General features: G+C 37.3%; 1 protein-coding gene across 1 annotated transcript in view; it reads right to left on the bottom strand.

Annotated features, from left to right (window-relative positions):
* ZFPM2 (zinc finger protein, FOG family member 2) overlaps positions 1 to 22,053 on the bottom strand; it is a 303,713-nt gene that overhangs the window by 146,541 nt on the left and 135,119 nt on the right. The window contains exon 4 of the mRNA XM_061995326.1: positions 8,734 to 8,852. Within this exon, the coding sequence (XP_061851310.1) occupies positions 8,734 to 8,852 (119 nt within the window). The remainder of the gene's footprint in view (positions 1 to 8,733; positions 8,853 to 22,053) is intronic.

Genomic DNA, 22,053 nt, shown 5'->3' with positions numbered 1-22,053 from the left:
TCTCTTCCCTTTATGCTAATTTGTCCCAGTTTTCTTCCAAAAGTGAGGACAACAGCTTGCAGGAGGAGGAGAGAGGGAAGAATTCTTCCTCACCTCCCCACCACAGAGGCACACCTCCCTCAGCTCCCCTAAACTTGTCTTTAATGTCCTCACACATGGCAGGAGTTCTAGTTTCGTCTTTTTAAAAAAGTGGTCACTCATCCCTCGGAGCAGGGACTGTAAAAGAAAGCTTCAAAGAAAAAGAAGTATTTTGGAAATGGGAGATGTTTATAAATAAATACATAAATAATTACTAAGATACATTAAGCCTTTATTTAAACTAAATCTATGCTTGTCAGATATCAAATCGATGTCAAAACCATAAAATACTGATCTATGGCAGTGAGAATTTGAAAATTATAAGACGTTTTCTCAGAGTGAGAATAATCTACATAATTTATGATGATATCTCAAATGCTATGTAATTTATTCCTATTGCATCAGTAGCATTCAGAGTACTGTCTTTCCCTTGGAGCACAGAAAGAACAGTATTTTGTCTATGTAAAACTCAGTTATTCCCTAAATGTGTCACGAGAGCTCAAATTAAAAAAAAATAATTACTATATTTAGTGTTTCACAATCTCTGAAACATTTGGTAAATAACATTGAAATATTTTCCCCTTCCCTCTAGGCTGTGGAATACATCATAAAATGCATCAGTTAAAAGGGGGAAAAGTTTCTTGAAAGAAAGTAATTTAAGATGGGACATGGACATGAACCAGTATCAAATCTGACAAAAGTATATATGTAATTTATCATATATGGAATATCAGGACATGTACAAAACTCTGTAAATAAAATGATGACATCAGGTAGAGTACTAGGGTGAGGACAGCCAACCATGGGGCTTTCTGCACTCTTCGCATCAAAGCAGAAATTCAACTTGTTCTCTGGGCTTGATAAAGGAGGCACGGGTCATTTACAAACCTCACTCAGCTCTCAACTCTCAGGCCAGGCTCTGGATTGCCCATGTTTTAGTGGTGCAAAGTAGATCTGATGCATCTGGGAAAGGGGAAATTTTGCTACTGGCTGTGTAATACTACATCATTACAAAAGGAGCTATAGATGAACAGAGAAGAAAGTTCAGCAAAATGGGACAAAACTCTGACTTTTAGGACATAATAACAATCACTTTCTGACTAGAACACGCTATCATTATATACTCACAAACACACCGTGTATATATATTTAAATATATATATAGGTACTATATTTACATTTTTTAATAGTATGTATGTACTAATTATACTTGCAGTAAATACTGAGGGTATTTTTCTTTATAAAAACATGTTTTTGCAGAATGCAATTAAGTTGGCTAGTAATGAAATAACTAGAAATACCTTTTATTTCCATCATTCTTGAACATTTATAGGCTACTCCTATAGTGTATTCGGAGAGAAAGGGAACGGATGTTTGGAATTTCAGTCATTCTCTCACACTGTATGGAAGTGAGCAGCAAGCATTGTCTTTATTGAAAGTGAAAGTTCATTCCCTTACTTGAAGTATTTTTCTAAAATTTAAATTAATTTAATTAATCCTTTCAAATCTTTTATTACTACTGGTGTCTTGGTCTGCACTTTTGACACTACCAAAATGTGTATTTTCTTTTCACACCAGAATTTTCTCTACAGCGTACTTTATTCAAAAACTGTTCACTATTGCCTCTGCAAATCTTATGGAAAGCATCCACTGATATTTTCATCATCATATGTCATTTATATGTCCAGACAGTTTATCGAGACAATATGCTGAGTGCAATAAAAGTGCTATTGCAGTTCCACAGGCAACACCATCACAGCAGTTTTCTCCGCTACCAAGATACACTAAGGCTAACTACACTTGAGCTGGCATAGCTTTATGTGCAATTGCCCTAAAGAACTCCATGACATTTAAATTTTTAGTGGTCAAATAGAAAACACAAGCCTCCAGGTCTTTCAGTTCAGTGCTCACTGTAAGTATCATAATCCTGACATAAACATTTTAGTAAACACAAGCACCTTCATAACTTCACGTTCCATTAAAATGAGGCAAGAATTTCACTTGCTAGTTCTATGAATGTGAAACTACCGAAAAAAAAAGTCAGCATTTTAGAAACTGAATTTTATTCCAGAGTGAAAAAACAAGGTTCTGTTTAGCATTTAGTGAGAAGGTATTTAAAAAACTGCTGAATATTTAAAACTGATATTCTATATCTCAGTCTAGAATAATACATATATTTCATAAATAAGAAGTATCATTATAAAAAGCAAGAATTTTTTAAAAGTTCTTCAGAGGATAACTTTAATGTTAAATTCCTCATCTTAAACATGGGTGTTGAACTTGTTCCTGTAAAGTATTTCAGTGTAGTGAGCTACATGAATGACCTTAAATGGAGCAAAATCAATTATTTCTCTCATTTAAAGTTTTAAATAGGATTTCATCCCATTCTAAAAAGTTGTGTTATAAATTTAGCAAAATCTGGAATAGCAAAATAACCATTTGATTGATAAAGGCTATGGTACAGAGAAGTGTAGATGACCATTGCCTAGTAGTACAACAATAGGTTGCTACTGCCCACTTTATTGCAGTTCTCTAAACAGCTTAACAGGGCAGTAGGTACTCCCGTACATACTATCTTCTCTCTGCTTTTCCCTATATTCTGCAGAGCCAGAGCCTGACACTCACAGATGGTGTTTCCCTCCCTTCTGTCTGGGAGACCCCGAACCAAATTTCTTACCCTTGTTTTTTCCTGGGCTCTTGATTTTGCCTCATCTGCCAGGACATTCAGTCACTCTGCTCTCAGCAGTTCCCTTGCAATATGCTCCAGGGTTCATTACCACTTTGAGAAGGAACCCCCTACTGAAATGAAGCTTGTTGAAATAGGACAGATAGTTTATTGCATTTTCTCCCAGGAACTGAGCTAGTTTAATGAGAATGCTTGGTAATGGCTGCTTAATTGCAACAGTATTAGGATAAAGTCTGCGTAATGGAGATACTTATTGTAAGCACCAAGTAACGGAATTATTTTTAAAAACAATTCAAAGTAAACCAGGGGTAGATTTAAACAAATCTTAAAAAAAAACGGGAGTTTGGTAACTTATATTAATTTTGAATATAACGTTTTAGTTCAGCTGTTTTGATAAACAGGTGTCAAAATGAACCATGGGTATGTGTAGTCTCAAAAAAGAGTTGAAGACAAGGAAAAATGGGTAAAAAATAGAAGTGATTTTTCTGTGAAAATCCCCTGTTGATATAATACTATATTCTCAAAATCATCAATTCAGAAATATAGAAATAAAAAACAACAACGTAATTTCAGTTCCATCTTCCTTTGAACAGCTGTGTTCTGTTTTGGTTGGGTTTTACAAAACCAAACCATATTTGTATGTCCCTTAAACATTTCATGCCTTAAAGTTAAAACTACAGTAATGAAATGCAGTACTAATACCAGCATACTAACAGCATTTAGACAAATTGATGTGTACTTTATTTCCACGAACTGTGTTACTTCACTATCTATTCACCTTCTGGAAAGTACTTCTGCAAGTTGGAATAAAACGATTTCAGTTTGTTTTAAACCGATGTTTATTCAGATCATTACCATACCTTGCAATCATATTAGTAACACGTTTTAAATTAACCCTGTTGTGTAAATGCAAATGAAAGAGCAGAAATAACTATTATATTTTGAAAGAAAAGAGGTGTCTAAACTACAGTTATGCACAAAAGTTCCAAAAAAAGTTGACTGTCGTTGCATTCCCTCAACTACATATCTATATCAATTAGAGAGTGCTCTAAAAAAAGGTGACCCAATGTGTGGTGATGTGTTCTTAAACACCATTGTGGATGGCCATGTGAATGTCCACATCATCGTGGCATATCTCCCTCTTTTTAATGTTTCAGTTTGTATGAAGCGGCCAACACTGACACTTGCACAGCATATCAACAATCACTTTAAGTGAGACACAGCATGCTGTCCAGAAGCATTGTTATGTTAACGTCTGCTCCTGTTTTGGAACAGAAGGAAGTATTTCTAAACTAAACATGAAAGAGTCTGGAAGTAACAGCAGTAAAAATGAGAAAGAAATGCTTTTGTAGTCATTCGAGGTACTTAGAGGTATAAACCCAGTATAACAAAGATTAGAATCAAGAGTCAGTACTCAATACAATTATTTTTATTAATTAAATATAACAAAGGCTCTGTGCTAGTAAGAGCTCAAATCCCCATTCAAAGTTAAATATCTAAACTGTCTTTTCCTTTTCCATGTTTGAACAAGAGAGACAGACACTATAGTTTGACTACAGACTACCGGCTGTTTCAGTGGCCATACCGCACCTCCAACCCAAGTGCCCAGAAAACTCTTGCACTGCAACTCTGAAGATTAAAAGTTGCTGGCTACTACAGATACAAGGTTTTTGACCTGAAGTGACCAGCCACAGATTAGTGAGTGAGTAACTTAACTGCGTTTTGAACCTTGTCTCCTCAGCCCCTCACACGCTACCCGGTCACACAGTTTCATGAGGCTATCATCCAGAAGAAGTGTCACTTTGGCACTGAACCTCCCAGATCCCATTAAAGGGTCCCTGCTGTATCCCACTGCTTTCCGGCCTCAACCTTGCCTTCACAGCCACGTTGAATCCTCTTTTCCTTATCAGGCTGATACAGGCCTGCCCCGTGCACTCCTCCCTGTGACAAGATGACAAGAATGGGGGGGCGGCAAAATCCAGCTGCTCATTGTTTTGCTTTGCAAAACCCTGCCATGGGCACAGATTAACACCAAAAACTAGATGGTGGCAGCCAAAGGAAAAGGACGTTCAGAATGCCTCTACATGACTACTGGAGTGATGACACAAGTCGCTACTCAACGTCCATTGTGGGCTATGCAGTTCTGTGATGCTTTTATTTCCAAAGGTCTCATTCCCATCAAGCTGTCTCCTCAAATAGTGGAAATATTCACAGCTGGGAAAACGCAAGCAAATGGCTTTTTATTTAAATAGGCTGCTAGTGCCTTGGATGTAGAGCTGCTTATGTGTGGCAGCTACTCTTTCAGTGGTTTGAATGATAAGCCTAGAGGGGTCTTCTGCTCTTCTCATCTACCTGTTCATATTAGACCACTTTCCTGTTAATGACAGAACAAGCTAGGTGTTTCATGCTTAGAAATACATTCCTGTCCACTTTGGAGATACACATAAGCTACTGAATTTTCTGTAATGCAGTGAAGCACACAGTTGGAGCCTTCATGGTAAAATTGTGTTGCCTTCCTTGTAGAGCTGAGTTCACCAACTGCACATGGAGAGCAGTATTACACAAAACTCTTGATGTGTCTGACAAAACTGATTATATTAGATCTCAAACAGAATCTGGAAAAGTGTAGGGGATCTCTTTTTACTGCAAAACAAAAGAAGAAACTCTTACTTCAGAAGTATACTTTCTAGGCTTGGAAATATACTCTTGTGCTTTTCATTTTCTTGGGATTATCAACTATTATGGAACAGTTGATGGAAAACTGAAGTAGCGGAAGGAAAGGGAAGGCAATAACCTCTATGTACAATCATGCAGAGGGATACAATGTATGCATACAGTTGAGATCAGAAGAATTTTGTCAGTTCAGCAGAATTATAGAAAAGGATCATCGAAAGTATCTAAATAGGTGATCTTTCACTCTAAAGAAGAGTTTCTAAACAGATTAATATTTGAGTTCTTATGTTCCAACTGAAATGAGAATTAAATGCCCAGACGATTTCTACAATCTGAGAACTATTCTTTGTTGTTGAAATTAGCATTCTCAAGATTTCAGGTGGCTGCATGCAGATGGTTCCACCAAAAGTAATGCAATGGGATACATTATTTCATAGGGAGTTTTGATCACTCTGTAAATCATGAGTATTGGCTAACTCCCAGATGAGAAAAAATAAGAACTTTATTATTCATTGAGCTACTTCTAGGGTACCTTTAGAGTCTGAGTATTCTGCAGTCCTGATATGGACCTTATCTCCTGACAGTGCTGCAGCACTGCTGATGAAGTCAACAGCTGCTACTCCTACTCCAAATGCAAACAGTTCTTAAATAATTTCTGTTGAAGGTACCCAGCCTGCCAGTACTCTGAGATGTATATTGTTAATATACTTCAAGACAGAAACTTGAAAGATCTAAAAAGTATTTGACATCTGGCATGGTGACTCAATTAATTACTGTGCTGAATTAATTAGCTTGCTGTGTCTCCTGAGCCAACAGCAGTTCAACAGTTTTCAGCAACAGAGCACTACTTGAACTCAGAAGTGCTTCAATAGAGTATTGCAGGTACAGGCTGAATACAGTGCAGAGTACAGGGGTAGTAAGCAAGCTGTAACTGTTACAGCTAGGTAATAAATCCTGTGAGGCAGTGTCACATCACTAACACTAAAGTCAGGCAAGATAACTGTAGTCAGACACAAACGTATTTTCCAATAGAGAGACTAGATGCAAAAAATGTGACGTTTACTCATCTGAGGTTCCCTGCATTTTTCTTTCCCCTCTATACCAAAAATCCACATTAAAGCTCTTTCCAAAAATTATCTGATGTCTGTAATATTGCAATATTTTAAGTTCTCATTGAGAAATGAACCAAACATGCTGTCAGTTGGATGTGAAGCTTTAACCAAATGTACTTTCCAAAACAGATATAAATAACTTCAGTGAACAAATGCAACTCCTCTTACGAGCAGTGGAGAGCACGTATGCTAGTGAGAGAAGCAATCAAATGTGCCAAGTAAACAGTAAAATCATAAATAAACAAGAATCGTTTCAAGAAAAATTAAAAATTAGATAAAAGAAAAAGATGTAGAAGATGGCACTGGGTTTGTGTTGCTTAAACAGTAAATTAAAGTTCTATCAAAAGGTTTACATTTCTTCAGACAGGATTTTAAAGTCACAAATTTTAAAGTCACAAAAAAACATTACAGGAAACATCTGATATTCAGGAAAAAGAAACAACACTTAGAATCGCAGAATAATTCAGGTTGGAAGAGACCTCTGGAAGTCATCCAGCCCAAACTCCTGCGTAAAGCAGGGCAAACTTCAAAGTCAGATCCAACCTCGAAGTTAACTCTGACTGCTCAGGATCATATCCAATTCGGTTTTGACTATCTCAAACGATGGAGGTGCTCTGGGGACAAAACAATATCACTGAGGACTACAGTTCTGTTTACAGGAACTTTTTTCAGATTTCCAACTGTATTTATATTAGCAGGCAAAACAAAGGTAAAGCCTTTCAAGTGTTAGCAAAAATCGACTTTATGGTTTTTAAACTGACATGGAACAAACAAGTTTAGGGAGAAAAAGGTCCTGAAGGTTTACATCCCACAACTCTCTGAACTAGGTTGAGAAATCCCATTGCAATCATCAAACTAGTCATCCTTACTCAATTAATTACAAGTTCATTAAAACCAAAATATCTTAGCTGAACATCTTGTTAGCACCTTTTGATTTGTAAATTATTTTAAAGAGTCTACAAAATATCAAGATCTTTAATGGCTACTACATACTCATAATAATGCTTCACTACAATTTTAATATGCACATTTTCAAAAAGTAATATGCATACTATCCAGCAAGCCCTTAGAACTTCAATATTTAGACACGGAATCTCCAGGGACGAGTTACGGACCACCAAGCTCCACCTTCTTTTGCCATGTCCACATAACCTCTCTCCCACACTGTTCCAGGTGGTACTTTTGCAACTCAACACACCTTACTCTCTTCAGATCCTCCAAGGGCAGGACAACAACCCCAACACTGAGAAATTCAGCTTCTTGATTTATAGCATAGATATATCTAGCCCAAAGGCATCTAATACACTTCTGTGAAACAGTTCCACAGATCTTTATGCTAATACATTTGTGCAAACTCTGTAACAGCAAACACTCATCCAGTTGAACATTATGATTCTTCAGAAGTATCCCACAGGGCAATGCATGTCCCAAGACCGTCTAAACCCTCCTTCTAGTTGTTTTTTTTTTAATACAGGGTAACCTTTCCAGATAGTCTCAGAAAATTAATCAGAACAATATACAAATAATATTGAAGCTCAACTTAAAACCATACAAACAAAATCAAAATGAAGATTTAGGGATGGCACGATTTGCAGTGCACTGAACTGAGACTAGCAAAGCATTATTCTTAAGTAATACGGTCCATATACTTTCTGCAATCAGAATAAAAAACTCTAATTGAGAACATATTATATGACAGGTGCCTTTTGATATATTTCAAAATAATTTTATTCTGATAGAAGATCTTGCTATGTTGAGTAACACTAGCAATAAGGCAAATTTATTGAATTTTATCCTAAAATAATGTAGCTATTTATCTTCTATACCATCCACTTACATAAATTAAGTATTCAGCGATTAATGCTATGAAAAATTTTTAAAGCCACTAAGAAAATCAGATATTACTACTGAAATGCAACAGCTTGGTTCAGCAAACAAGGAAGTGACATTTCCCTTCTGTAAAATAACAAGTTAAATACTATTAACCTGTGCTCCAAATAACTTTATGTGGATGGCTGCCATAGATGAACTAATTGGAACTAATTGGAAAAGAGCCAAATACCACTGTCCATGAAACCTAACAATGCCTGTTTTCAAATGCTCTGTCTGAGTAATAATTCAGGCTATTCCCTAAACGATGACACACAATACAACAAAGCAAAGCGTCTCCAAGCATCTACATACCAAGGTGTTATTATTCAGATCCATCTTCCCAGTAAAAGGCCCCCATGTTGTTCCAACCGGAAGCTGCTGCCGGCTCTGAATCTTGCGCTCCCCGTCTTTCTGGACCACCTCCAACTCTCCTGCAAAGAAAGAAAACAAGCAGTGTTGAGAGTATTTTCACTTGTGCCTTGACAACAAACACCTCTGCCTTTGTGTTGGCTTTATATGCACAGTGTTCTGAGGACCCATATAATGAGAATTAATAATGCTTGTCTGAAAAACAACTGATCTTGTCATCCTGCAAAAGAAAAACAAAACTTTCCCTTATAATTCTATTCAAATCTGGTTTAGAAAGTCCCATTCCTTCCTTGTATCTATTCACACACAATAGAGTTTGACGGCATTTTTATTCAGAATAGCAGGTTCATGGAAGTTCTTAAGAAATGCAGAAGAGGAGGGAAATGACAGCTGAAAGAAATAGCATCCACATCTAGTGCATTAACCACCTTGATGCATTTTGCTGTCATAAGATCAAATTTTGAAGCACTCAGCTACCACAAATTTTAGATATACCACACAGAGATATAAACTCGCAATTCCACTAATTTTGAAGAAACTACTAAAAACATTTACTACAATTAAAATCCAAAAGGGTTTCAAACCAAGTGAGGCTTTACTGGCAGTAACATTTCAGAATTAGATACAAAATAGCTTTCACTGTTAGTTTTTTGTTTTGACACAAAATAGGTATAAGCAATAGGCAGTAGTTATAGTGGTATTTTTTCAGCATGAACTGATTTGTTGCTTTTTTAAAAAGAAAATTCTAGTTTGAATTTAAAGACTTCAGAAGAAAAACATAAATGTAAAGTTGGTACTTCAGCTCACTTAAATTTTCTGAATTTTTCCAGAGAAAAACAAATATTATAAAATTGTTCGTTACAGTGGAAGGATAAATAAAGGTCAGTCACGATCTCTCCCCAGTATTGTTTTACTTCATTCCAGGACTAAAAACATAGTCTGGACAACCCTTCTTTGAAAGCAGTCTCTTCAATATGCCTACTTTTCGATGGACAAATATTTCAGTTAAAAATGTAGCAAAAGCTATGTTCACATACACAATTTCTAACATTCTTTTCTGAAAGATTTCAAATAAATTCTCATTTCAAACTTTAAGAGGGGTAAATTAAAAGAAGGAGGATTTAGCTATCTGTGCTTTCTTGTTAGATGATTAACTGAATTTCTATGTGCTGTTGCACTTCCAAGCTTTAGGCCTTCTTGAAGGTCACCAGAAAATCCGCTGTTGTTCTCACAGGTGGCAGAGCTCACCTCAACTTTGCTGTAGCCATGATTTCTCCTGACCCATTTTCCCTGCATGCTAAAGCCCCAGATGCAACAGTAATTTCTGCCTTTTGCATAAGCACATCCTTTCCAAACAACTCTACCCTGAATCAGCACAGTGATTTTCCAGAAAAAAGTGAAGTCCAACTGTGCAAGAAGTCAACTTGTCCCAGATTTAGAACTGGCAGTTGCTGTGAAATAAACCTTGGGCCAGAGGAAGTGAGTAACTTCTCCTGATATATAGATATTTGCATGGATGTCTGGGCTGATGTTACAGCCAGGCTGAGAAGTTCTTCCTTGTCTGTAGGGGTTAATCCTAACCATTTCCCAAAGAGAAGACTTGGCTTCAGGTTCCATTTTCAAGCACAGAAATCTAAATTTCACCTCTGAGTGTAGCAGATTACAAAACTACTCTACGTAAAATTGTGCATCAGATCCTTCCTGTAAACTGGAACAAATCTAGGAAATAGAGTTGTAGCAGTTTACAAAAGCTTCTATGTACGCGAGCAAGCCCTCATCGTGACAGTGCTATGACATTTTAAAAGGCAGTATGTGAGAAGGAAAGCTTATGGATTAATTATATCCTATTTACACATGTAATATGCACTCATCCAAAGAGAAAAAATAAAAAGCTTTCTTTTCCCTCTCACAGTCACATTGTTACAAGTTGTATGAAAAAAAAAAAAATCTCTTTATATGTTAATTTTGGAAGACAGAAATCTTTCTGGTACTGCAAGGTAATATGTTGACCACTTAGGCATACCCACAGCATTTTCTATCTACAATGAAAACTATAGCATTTACTTGCTTTTACACACTAAAAAACAGCCATGTCTATGGACATGTCACATTTAACTGATACCAGAGGAATCATGAGAATCTTTGAAAACCCTTTTAAAAAATAATTCAGTCTCCCTTTCTGCCACTGACATTTTTCATTTGAAAAGGGTTCTGACACAGTCAAACAGTGACTCCTTATCTGTACCTGTGGATTTACAAGCAGGCCTGTCTTTTAATGGATTAAGAACGACAAACTTAGGGCAGATCATCCATTGATATCCAAAAACCTACCTAAGTTTTAAGGTACACATGATTACAGTTTGTATTTTAAATAAAATTAAAAACATATTTTATACCTAGTAAGTAGTTCGGGACTGAGGTAAACATAAACAAGCAATTATTTTCCAAAACTGTATTTTTTTCCTGAAGTTGATAAGTAACTTCCTATGGATTCTTTCTCTCATTCTCTTTTGTTACAGTCCCAAGTTGTAGTTTGGACAACGCATTCCAGGACATATCAATGCATTGAATTTGTGACAGGTAGGGTAACATCATGCTGAACTGTACTGAAGCTGCTGTATTTCCAGCTCCACTTATAACACCTCGGAAAGTAGTAGACTGCAGACAGGGTTACAAAATGTTTTGCTGCGTAACTTTCTTGTTTCCTTTGATGATAGCTGTCAAAAAAAGATACTTTCCTCTATGCTCATCATTCTCAGCTGACATTTTTACACTATGGGTGAAAGGTAAGGATAATCTGCTTGCATGTTTTGGTGAACACAGTATTTTGCTTACTCTTGTACAAGTTGCAGCAAATTACCATTTGATTCTTGGCAATCATCTTTTTTCACTGAAAATCTTTGGGGGGGAAAATTAACACTAAGAGAGTTGTAATTTAAAAAAAAAAACACTGCACATCAGGATCTACAGGCATCTGCTAAGATTTTTTTTTTTCCTACCAGAGCCTGTATGTTTTGTAAAATCCTTACATACATTCCTTTGTCTGCCCTAAGCAGGAAGGCCAGGGGCTGGTACGAGGGTTTGTAGGAGAAAGATTACAAATGTCACTATTAAAAATCCTCTCCTGAATTCCCCTGACACTGGAGTAAGGAGTCTGCAACTTTTCTGCATTCATTTGCAACATTTTCTCCTCTGAAATTTCCTATTTGCGGAGTGGTGTTGAAACTGTGTCAACAGATGGTCTCAGTCTCCTGCTGATGAGAACCGGACTGTCCCCCGCTCACTACCGGTGTCCCACAAGGATGCTGGTTTAACCGTGCCACACCTGTGGCCCTGAGAAATGTGTGACCTCGAGTGAGTTTGCTGGAAAAAGAGAACTTCACCCTGTAATTCTTAATTAAGAGTTTGAAAAATGTGTCAGCAAGACAAGATTTTCCCCTTCAGCCCCAGAGGTTCAGATGTAAGTTACAAGTGCTCTCTGCAGTTACTGTCCCCTGCCCAACTGCTCAGCATCTTCACAGATTACATCAGAAAGAAGAGGATCTGAGATTTTATTGCTCTATCAACACTCATAGTTAAGAAGTGTAAAGACTCAGCTGGTACTGACTCCTCACAGGTGCTTGTCTATGGAGATCCCAATGAGTGGGAAGAAAAGGAAAGAGGATTAAAAACTCCTGCAGCTTCCCTAACTGCATGCTCCAGCCAAAAGGAGGCAGAAAATTCCATGCCAAGCACTGTTAGTGATCAGCCATTGCAACAGATCACCTCAGTACTGAACATAACACTCCCTCATATAACAGCAAATTATAATACATAGAATTTATTCACACTCCTGGGATAAAGTATGTGATATGCTTCATCATTTCCTGTTTCCACCCTAGACATGTCAACCATATGACTCAAAAGGACAGCAAGAAGCATAACTGAAGCAGCACTATGAAATGTAAGTAGAAAGGAAGTGATGTTCTGCTTTTAGTTTTTGCAAGTTAGGTAAAAAAATTACTTAAGAGACATTCCATTCAGTGATATTTACTTTCCTTTTCCTTGCTAGAGAGCAAGGGGTTTTTTCAGCTTGTTCTTCAGGAACAGCTTGCTGAGTAAGTTTATACAAAATATTTGAGACACATAGTATGGGCTAATCAATTTCGGTAAAAGATAATGCTGTTAGTGCTGTGGGCTGTTTCTCTTATCTTGTTGATGTAGCATACTTTTAAAGTCTGTGATTACTCAAAGACTTATGATAGCTGCACTGTAAAAGAAGCCCCAAGTCATGACTCACTAGTACAGCTACAAAACATCCCATGGCTTTTAAGATATTAGGCCACCTTGGTGGATACAAAATCAGACTGAAAGGACTCAATTTAGGATTCTTTCCTTACATATACATATTATTTCAGAGATGCTACACAGGACTTGCATAAAACAGAACCTGGAGAGGTCAGTTTAGCATTGTCTTCTTCTATAGCAAAATCAGAATAATCTTTAAAACCTCCACAAAACATGTAGTCTACACTGGAACCCAACAAAAGCTTTTGGCTCTTAATAAGATTTGACCGCAGTTCAAGTACTAGAAGTATTTAACTATATATAATATTTCTGAACAAAATGATACTGGATTTCATTCAACTACCCCCATTTGTGAACAAAATCAATGGGATATATATCTGAAGGTGAGTGATGAACAGTATTTTGGGAGGGTGGAAAAGTGAACTACTTTATTCAGAAATAAGTGTATCCACACTTAGAAATGTCTCAACTTTTCTAAGCAAGTCACTGTCAGCTTTGGCATTTGTTTGGGTTTTTTTAACCAGGAATAGCTTTCGTAGTGGAGTCAGTTAAAAAGAATGAGCAAGCTTTTCCCCTGCTCTAATTAGAGATCGGTTATTTGACATCATGGGGGTCTACCAAATTCCAGTAGCAAATGGCTCCTTCTTTGCATCTTTCCAGTGCATAGCCATTTGTCTCTTCAATTATTATTTTTGGATGCCAGAAAAATAAAATATGTTGTAGTTTCAAACAAGGACTGCTCTCAAGTCAGTGCAAGAAGTTAAAAACACTGTCAGAACTTCATAAGTGCCGCCCACCCCATAGCCTGAGATCTGGCTGCTGTCCTGTATGCACTGAAAGAATCTGCAATTAATGTTTGACTGGTGATTACCTCCATTATCACAAACTAGTATCTGTACGTTAGCACACAGTAGTTCACCGATCCCATTTTCACTTCTGTGATTCTTAACAAGGTAACTTCAATATTAAATGCTCGTGCAGTTGTTTGGCAGACATAAACTGCATTACTGAGATACCTTCTCTAAATTTTCCTTCCTCAATTTTCAAGTCTCTGAGACATAACACACACTAAACTACAGTTTTGAACATAAACTTGAAATACGACATTCTCTATTCAAGTACTCCAGTCAAACCCTGATAAATCAGGCTGGCCATGCAGTGATCTTATCCTTTCTGACTCTTTAATAAATCGAACCTTGTAAGTTCACGCTGTTGGAAGTTGTCACTAAATGAAATTGTGACCTTATCCGATGCGTGAACTTATCCTGCTGACAACTACATTTATTGTGTGGATAAGCATGGGGGGAAAAAAAGACTTTTGATAATTGTGATCTTAGCCATACGCAAGTCTAACAGATGGGATTGTTCTGACATTCCATTAATGATTTGCCTATGATGAGCCTCTAATCAGGGCAAAAATAAATGTTCCTCATAGGTAAGTGGTCGGGGGACTGGTAAGGAGTATGAAACAGCAGTGAATCAGTAGCTATCAGCCTAACACAAAGAGCTTTGAATTAGCTTCTAATTGCACTGGAAAAGATAACATAATGGAGGTGGCAAACCAGAAACATTCCATTTCTGCAGGACTCATTCAATAGCCAAAAACTCTGAAACAAATAATTTAGATTCTGAAGCAGTAATGCAAAATATGCTAAGCCATGGTACTTCATATGAACAAATGAATAATGTATCGCCTTGCAGCACTGACTGGATGGTTGCCACTGCTGCTGTGGAAAAATGTCAGGTAACAAGCAGCTCATAGAATCATAGGACAGTTGCAGCTGGAGATCTTCAAAGATCATCTAGTTCAACTCCCTGCAATGAGCAGGGACATCTTCAACTAGATCAGGTTGCTCAGAGCCCCGTCCAACCCGATCTTGAATGTTTGCAGGAATGGGGCATCTATCATGTTTTGGGGCAACCCGTTCCAGTGTTTCATCATCCTCACTGTAAAAAATTTCTGAAAGTGGCCAACCATCTCACATTACAATATTTGTCTCCACGTTACCTAATTCTCACATTTCTCTATAAGGGATATCACTGTATCCATTACGCAGTGCACTGACTCTGGAGTGAGAGGATCTAGCCGGTGTCAGGGTACAATCCATTTTGCAGCACTGCAAGTCTGCTGTGAGAGACAAGAAATGTAGCCGTCTTACTAGGAAAAGATACATCCATATGAGACAAGTTCACATTGGAGTTCAAACAACAATGGACTAAATTATAATTACTCTTCAAAAGAAATTTTACAGGTTTCTTTGTGATGGAAATTGTGTTCACAGGCAAAACGAGAGGTTACTTAGGTTGTCCAGTATTGATGATAAAATTTAATTTTGTTGCCTCCAAGATAAGAGAACAGGGCCAGGCCACTGGTAGCATGAGAAGGATGGAAAGAGGAACACACTTGGAACTGAAAGATAGGAAAATAGCTCTATGGAGTTGTCCTGGAGGAAGGCTTACTATTCTTTTGTCACTGAAGGGTTGGAGTGTTTCTGAAAGGAGCAGACTTCTTCGTTTCTCTGAGGCTGCTGTCAGCCCTCAGCATCTCCTCCTCCTAACCCTGATCCTCCTTGGTATCTACTCCTTCTCTATGTAGGAGCAGAGTGAACCAGACCTCACAGTACAACGGTCATGAGGGAAGTAAACACAGGGATAACTCTCAGGTACTTATTTTTCTAAACTGCTGTTCTCCTTTGTCTACTCATAGAAGCAGGTCTAGATGGCAAACACAAGGCAGAAGCTTCCACATGCTGCTTCATTCCTAATTGAGCTGCCTAACATTGCCCTACCTTGCCAATGCTCCCACAAAGCAGCAGTGCAATCTATGTAAGGATGATAAATTAAAAAGCTTCTCCATTTTCTGTAACAAAAATCTTGCTGCTCTCTACCTTTCTTTAGATTCCTGAGAGTCAGAACCAGTTTCTTTATCTCTCTTACCTGCTGCTAGTATTGCAAATGGCAGAGAGTGCAGGTGCTATCCTTATCTGCAACGGCACTGTCCTACAATGGACAATAAAGGGAAAAAAAGATATTCTGAAAGTGAGGCCAGGGAAAGACTAGGCAAAGATTTTCATAAAAAAAAAATTACCACAGAAGGGGGAAGGGGGGGAAAAAATTTAAAAAACAAGACAAGAGAGAAGGAGTCTCTTTGAACCACTGGAAGACCCAAGTTAGGTTTTATCCAGATAAAAAGACATAGTCTGGGAAAATGGGAGCAGACGACATTCAAGAAAAAGAGGGATGCAGAGACCTTGCCAGGGTGAGAGAAGTCATATACATTTCCAAGCATGAAACATAAAGATAGAAGTTCAGGAATTCACATTTAGAAACACAATGTAAACACTATGATCCTTTTTTTTTTTTTTTTTTAGCAAAGGCATGTGTGTCGTTACAATGCTTAATTCATAAGCTAAACTAACAAAGTAAATTACATTTATTCTAATATCTCATTGCTTATCTGAATCCTGGCCAAAATGAACACTTAAAGTGTGTCTACAACTGCACTCAATAATGTGATGTCACCTGATAGCTGGTCAAAGCCATTCTCTACCTCCAAGCAGTCAGATCATCACGTAGGCTATAAAACTCTTTTGAGAAAACATTTGATTAATGGCTATTTTGTTTACACTAGACTCCAGTTATGATCACCACATTGACAAAGTACTCCAGCCTGTTTGATGAGACCTCAGGTGTAAGTATAAAAGCTGCTTCGGATTCCCAGCTGCAATGCAGAATTAACTTCCATGACATGAAGTTCCACTACATCTTGCAACACAGGCAGAGTTTTCAAGACATCACAGTCTCAAAAGAAGTGCATGCACCGGCACTTCAAAAACTGAAAGTTGTGCTCTATTTGTAAAGTTTTCATTTGTTTATACAAAATGAATATAGAGGGAAAAACAATACATACCCAGCCATCACGGCAAAATCCTAATCCTGCAGTGAAAATTACTGAAACTATCTTTAGTTTTCAGTCTACTCACTACAAGAGCAATTTACACCTCTGTATTAAAAGTCTAAATCTCCTACAAGAGGAAAAAATATTGTTTCTGTCGTTCTCAATAATCTTCCATCTTCACATCTGCATGCACTGTTCAAGAGCTTTGTTGTTCCCTGTATGTGTCGAGATAAAACAGGAGTAGAAATACTTGCAAAAACACAGGAAAAAATCCCAAAAGGCAACTAGTGTAGATGAAGAGCCCTCCCTGCAGTTTTCTGTGAGAGGAATACTGTAAACTCCATTCTCACATGGACGCTCCATACTGGCAAAAATGATTCCCAATTATAACACTACGCAGACTCAGTGAGTTGGGTAGGTACTTTATGCTGGCTACATAGCTTGCAAAGCTTTGCTCCCTCTCTCTCCGACACAAATATACACAGTACAGAAATGCCAGACTTGGCAAGAGCAGGCTGATGATATTACTGAAGAGGGTTTTCTTGATAAGATCATCATCCGTTTCTGGACTCTTGGGTATGCTCCTTTCCTCAGCAGAGGAACAGTCACCCCTGATAAATGTCCCTTTGTGTGCAGATTCTCTCCTGATATATGTGAAGACATTTAAGTCCTGAGTCTGTCTCAGGTTTTTTTGTTGTTTCACATAGCTCAAATACAGCTAGGGGTATATGGAGTATTTTATGTAAAGCAACTGAAAGTGGAAACAATTGAAAATACAGCTTATGTAACTCAGACTGAAGCCTTTTCTAAGACAGATGCTGTTCTGCAGGGAGAAAATCAAACATTTCACCATCACCTACAGCAATCATTCCCTAGGACTTTTTGGAATCCTTTTATCCAAAAGATGCTAACATTTCCTTTTTTTTTTTTTTTTACAGTGTTATTTGCATAAGTATTTATAATTATTTAAATGAAATTATTAATAAACATTTGCATGTTTCCTCAATATTGCTGGATTTCTTTTTTGCTAGGAAATATTGAAAAATATTAAGGAACCCTGTGTTGTTAGTGAATGCAGAAAGCTACTGAAGTTAATATGAAGATAGCTGTATTAATACTGACATCATGAAATGTATTAAATTAACAAAAATGTTTTGGAAGGTATTCATTTTAAATCTAAAAGCAAAAGCAGTGAGATCATCTGTGACCATATCTGTGGTGACTTCTCAGTTTACAGTACTTATGCTTAGAGATAGAAGGATCTATTTTCATCTCTCATTTGTGTAACAGCAGATGAAGTTATTTGCTTTCCATTAGATATGCACGCTCAGAGCTATGAAACCACTGCTTAGCTGCCGATTTCTAGCTCAGAGTATGTGAGTCAAACTGCCCAAATGTCTTGTAAAAGAAGCAGATGCTTCAACACAATTTCCCTATTTCCTTTCAATGTTCGTAACAAATTGCTGAAAGAGAGTACCAAGAAAAAGACAAAAATCTCAACAAAGACTCAAATTTATGAGTATTTAGTCTAACCACCCAAAAGATCTAGTTACTGTTGAGATTAGGAAGGCGGGAGGGGAGCTGGGACAAAGGGAGATTGAATGCCATGCTCCACTGAATGCATGCAATATATAGTTCCATCCATTATAATTATAATTTATATGAAAAGTAACATTATTATAAATAGAGATAAATGTAGTATAACTATAATGTACAATATCAGGATTCAAATTAATCATTTCTTTGCACTTGCTGGGGATGCCCATGCATAACAGACACATGGCTCTGCACTGCTCCAGCACTCATGAGTTATGTGCTTATCTACATCTTCTATGATCAAGTACTAGCAATGACCAACACAGCTTTTAAATGCTGTTGCCAGACAGCAATTGATTGCTAGTTTTGGACATGGACTGGAGTGTGCCCTCACTTGTTCCTTCAGTGGCTCAGTCTGGACTATCACACTGCTTTCACATGCAGCTACATCTTAGCATAGCCAAGACTTTGAAGCTGATATAGAGTGATGCCTATTTATAAGGCAGACAATGAATCCTTGAGAACAAATCCTGAGCATGGCCTAAATCCTACTCTGAGGCTTACATAAGAGTTAAGAAAAATTTTGGCCTATGGCAGGAATGATATTGACCTCCATCTGATTGTCAGGGGTGCCATGTATGTAAAGCATATTCTAAATTGTTTTCCCTTACCATCTTCCCTTTTACTGGTGCAGGATTTGAACTCTCCACCGCTGCTTGGACAGACACAGTGACTGAGGAGACCCAAGAACAGCCATGCCTGGCACACAGAACCTGTTCTGTGGCAAGAGGATGTAAACGGTCTTTCTCCTGGGGAATGACCTCCTGACACTGACTCTTCACAGCCTAGACTTTCTCTCTGTAAACAATGACTCAGAACAAGTCTACATCCTCTGTGACCTTAATGGAAGTTTCAACCTGAGCAGCTCAGGGTCACAGAGCAAGTCACTGCTGGCAACAGGAGCTCTAACTCAAAGAAAATTGCAATCACTACTTCAAAAACTTCACACAGTACATACAAGCAACTTATTATCTCGAAGAAGTAGGAAAGTATTTCTGGCAAAGCACAGCCATTAAATAGGTAAACAGAGACCAAAAGAATTATAACTCAAAAAGTAGCTGGGCTACAGAATTATTTTGTCTTTTAAGTATTAAAAGTGCCCCTATGTCATTTAAACTATATTTTAAAAATACTGTCAATTTATAACAGCTTCTTATTTTCCTGAAATGGTGATGTCCTATAAGAATACAAGTCGTATAGCCTGTTATTGAGTACTAAGTATACTGAATTAAAACAGTCAAGCACATAGGAAATAATCATATTCAAACAACTGCAGGCTGATACTTTCATTTTCTGGGTAATAAAATTGGCAGTTCATAAAATTAAATACAACAGCAAAAAAAAAATCCTAAAAATATCTGTTCCTTTTCTTCCTCCTCATTAAAAAAAAATCACACATATAATTTAAAATAAAAAATTAGCCATGACTATTAATTTTTTATATATATGGGTACTTTTCAACTTAACAATTCCTTTCTGACGGGCACAGACAACACAAGAGTGCTGTACACGCACTCTTGGAGAAGGGTAGTTTTATTTTGCCAGGGTTTTTGGTCTTATGTTTTCATCTCAAACAACAAAGTACATTAACAAGGTATGTAAGGCATTAACTTAAATGAATTAAAAACATCCAGACAATCTCCACATCCAACGGTGTAGTCAGTGGTTTCAAAATCAAGCCTTCCAACACAAGAAAAAGCTTCAATCTCCATGCAGCCCCCTCAAGACTTGGACTACTTCTTTGCAGATTCCAGATTCAACACAAATGCCAGCTTTCTATTTTATCTCCTGTCCCTTGGACACTGCTTCATTGTCCAGTTCATCTGCCACCTTCCATCTTCCTATTTTCTTCTGTGGCCTCACTTTTCCTTCTCAATAGCAAGTATTGAGTCATACCCAAGTTCCCAGTGACTGCCTCTAACAATGTTCAGAAGTGATTCTGGGATTCTGTGAAAACAAGAGGATGAAGGCACATATGCTTTCCTTCACACAACTGGTTTCTACCTTCTTCTTCACTTGTTGATCACAGAACATCTGCTAGCTGAGCGTTCAAATTCTCCAAAGCTGTTGCCTTCTCTTATCAAATGCAACTCAGAAGCTGACTGTCTTTTCACTGGCATCTATATTCTATCTCAGTCATCAGATACCATCCTGACACTACATTTTTCTATTGTCTTGACAGTCCTCATTACAGGAGCAGAATCCTCTATACAAGATTAATTTTTTCTACCAAAAATCTGTTTACAAATCACGTAGACATCCTCAATTTGCAGGCAGACTTAGCAGTAGTTGTGTTACTACCATCTTTCTTACTTGCTTCTTATTTCTTCCCTTTGCATTTCTGTAAAGTCTATGCTCTATGCAGTCAATAAATAATACAAGGGACTTTATCTTCCAGTCCAGAAACAGAATCTCCTCAATGACCTTCTGCTAACCTCCCATCACCGGCAGTCAAGACAGCAACCAAATGAAAGATATCTACAACAGCACCAGTATCCAGGTGAAAAGTAGATGGCGATGAGGAACATCACTTAGTGAAAGCTAAGTGATGAAGTAACAGCCTGGGAGCAATACTCATCTGGAAATAAAAATTTTTGACCTTTTATCATGAATGGAAGCTTAATTAAATGTAGGAAAATGTTTATTTTTGCTTTTTAATCAGCTACTCATGTTCAAGCAAATGCACATTTCTCTCTTCTCAAATCTTTTTCTCAGACAGATAACAACTTTGAAGTCTCAACTCAAACACCAATGAAGAGATTCCTTAGGTATTTCCAAATAACCAAGCCTTGCAGTACTGCCCCTGAATTAGTCTGCAGCCTCCAAGAAGGCAGGGACCGTAGTTCACCTGTCCCTAAAAGTACCAAGAACATTATCTGGATAAGACAAATAATAATAAAATTGAAATAAACTAAGGATATATCTTAAGAGAATGATTAAATGAGGTCTGATTGTGAACAACTTAGCTTCCCAAGAAAGATCGAGTGTTCTCTTGATGATATCAGAGATTTGTGGGATCTGACAGTGTGGATGTGTGTATCAGTACTTCACTTTTCCAAAATTGAAACTAGAAAGCACGTACACTAAACAATTGGCACTTTCAAATTATTGTAGAAGCATTAAGATCATAAAGAAACAAAAGGAAATTTTATGTTCATAAATTTCATACTGACTTAAAGTGAATAACGTATCTGAGCTTGGTGAATTAGATCTAAGCCTACCTCCTCCAAGACCTCCAAAATCACGCATAATCTCTCTGTAACTCTGGAAATTAAAATACATCTCTCACTTTTTAGGGACCTGTCCTTTTAGATAGCAAGCAATTCAGAGTAGGGAGCATAATTGTGCTTGCATGCATAGGTATAAAAAGTATAAACCAGATATACAGATATACATTATAGACAGATATATAAGTATTTATAGACACATATTTTTATTTATCTATGAAGTATAGCATCTAGGACAAAAGGAACTCGGTGTCA

The sequence above is a fragment of the Colius striatus genome, chromosome 4 (assembly GCF_028858725.1).
Source record: "Colius striatus isolate bColStr4 chromosome 4, bColStr4.1.hap1, whole genome shotgun sequence".
NCBI classification, from domain to species: Eukaryota; Metazoa; Chordata; class Aves; order Coliiformes; family Coliidae; genus Colius; species Colius striatus.
The sequence above is the reverse complement of the archived record's forward strand: the minus strand, read 5'-3'. Positions and strand labels throughout refer to the sequence as shown.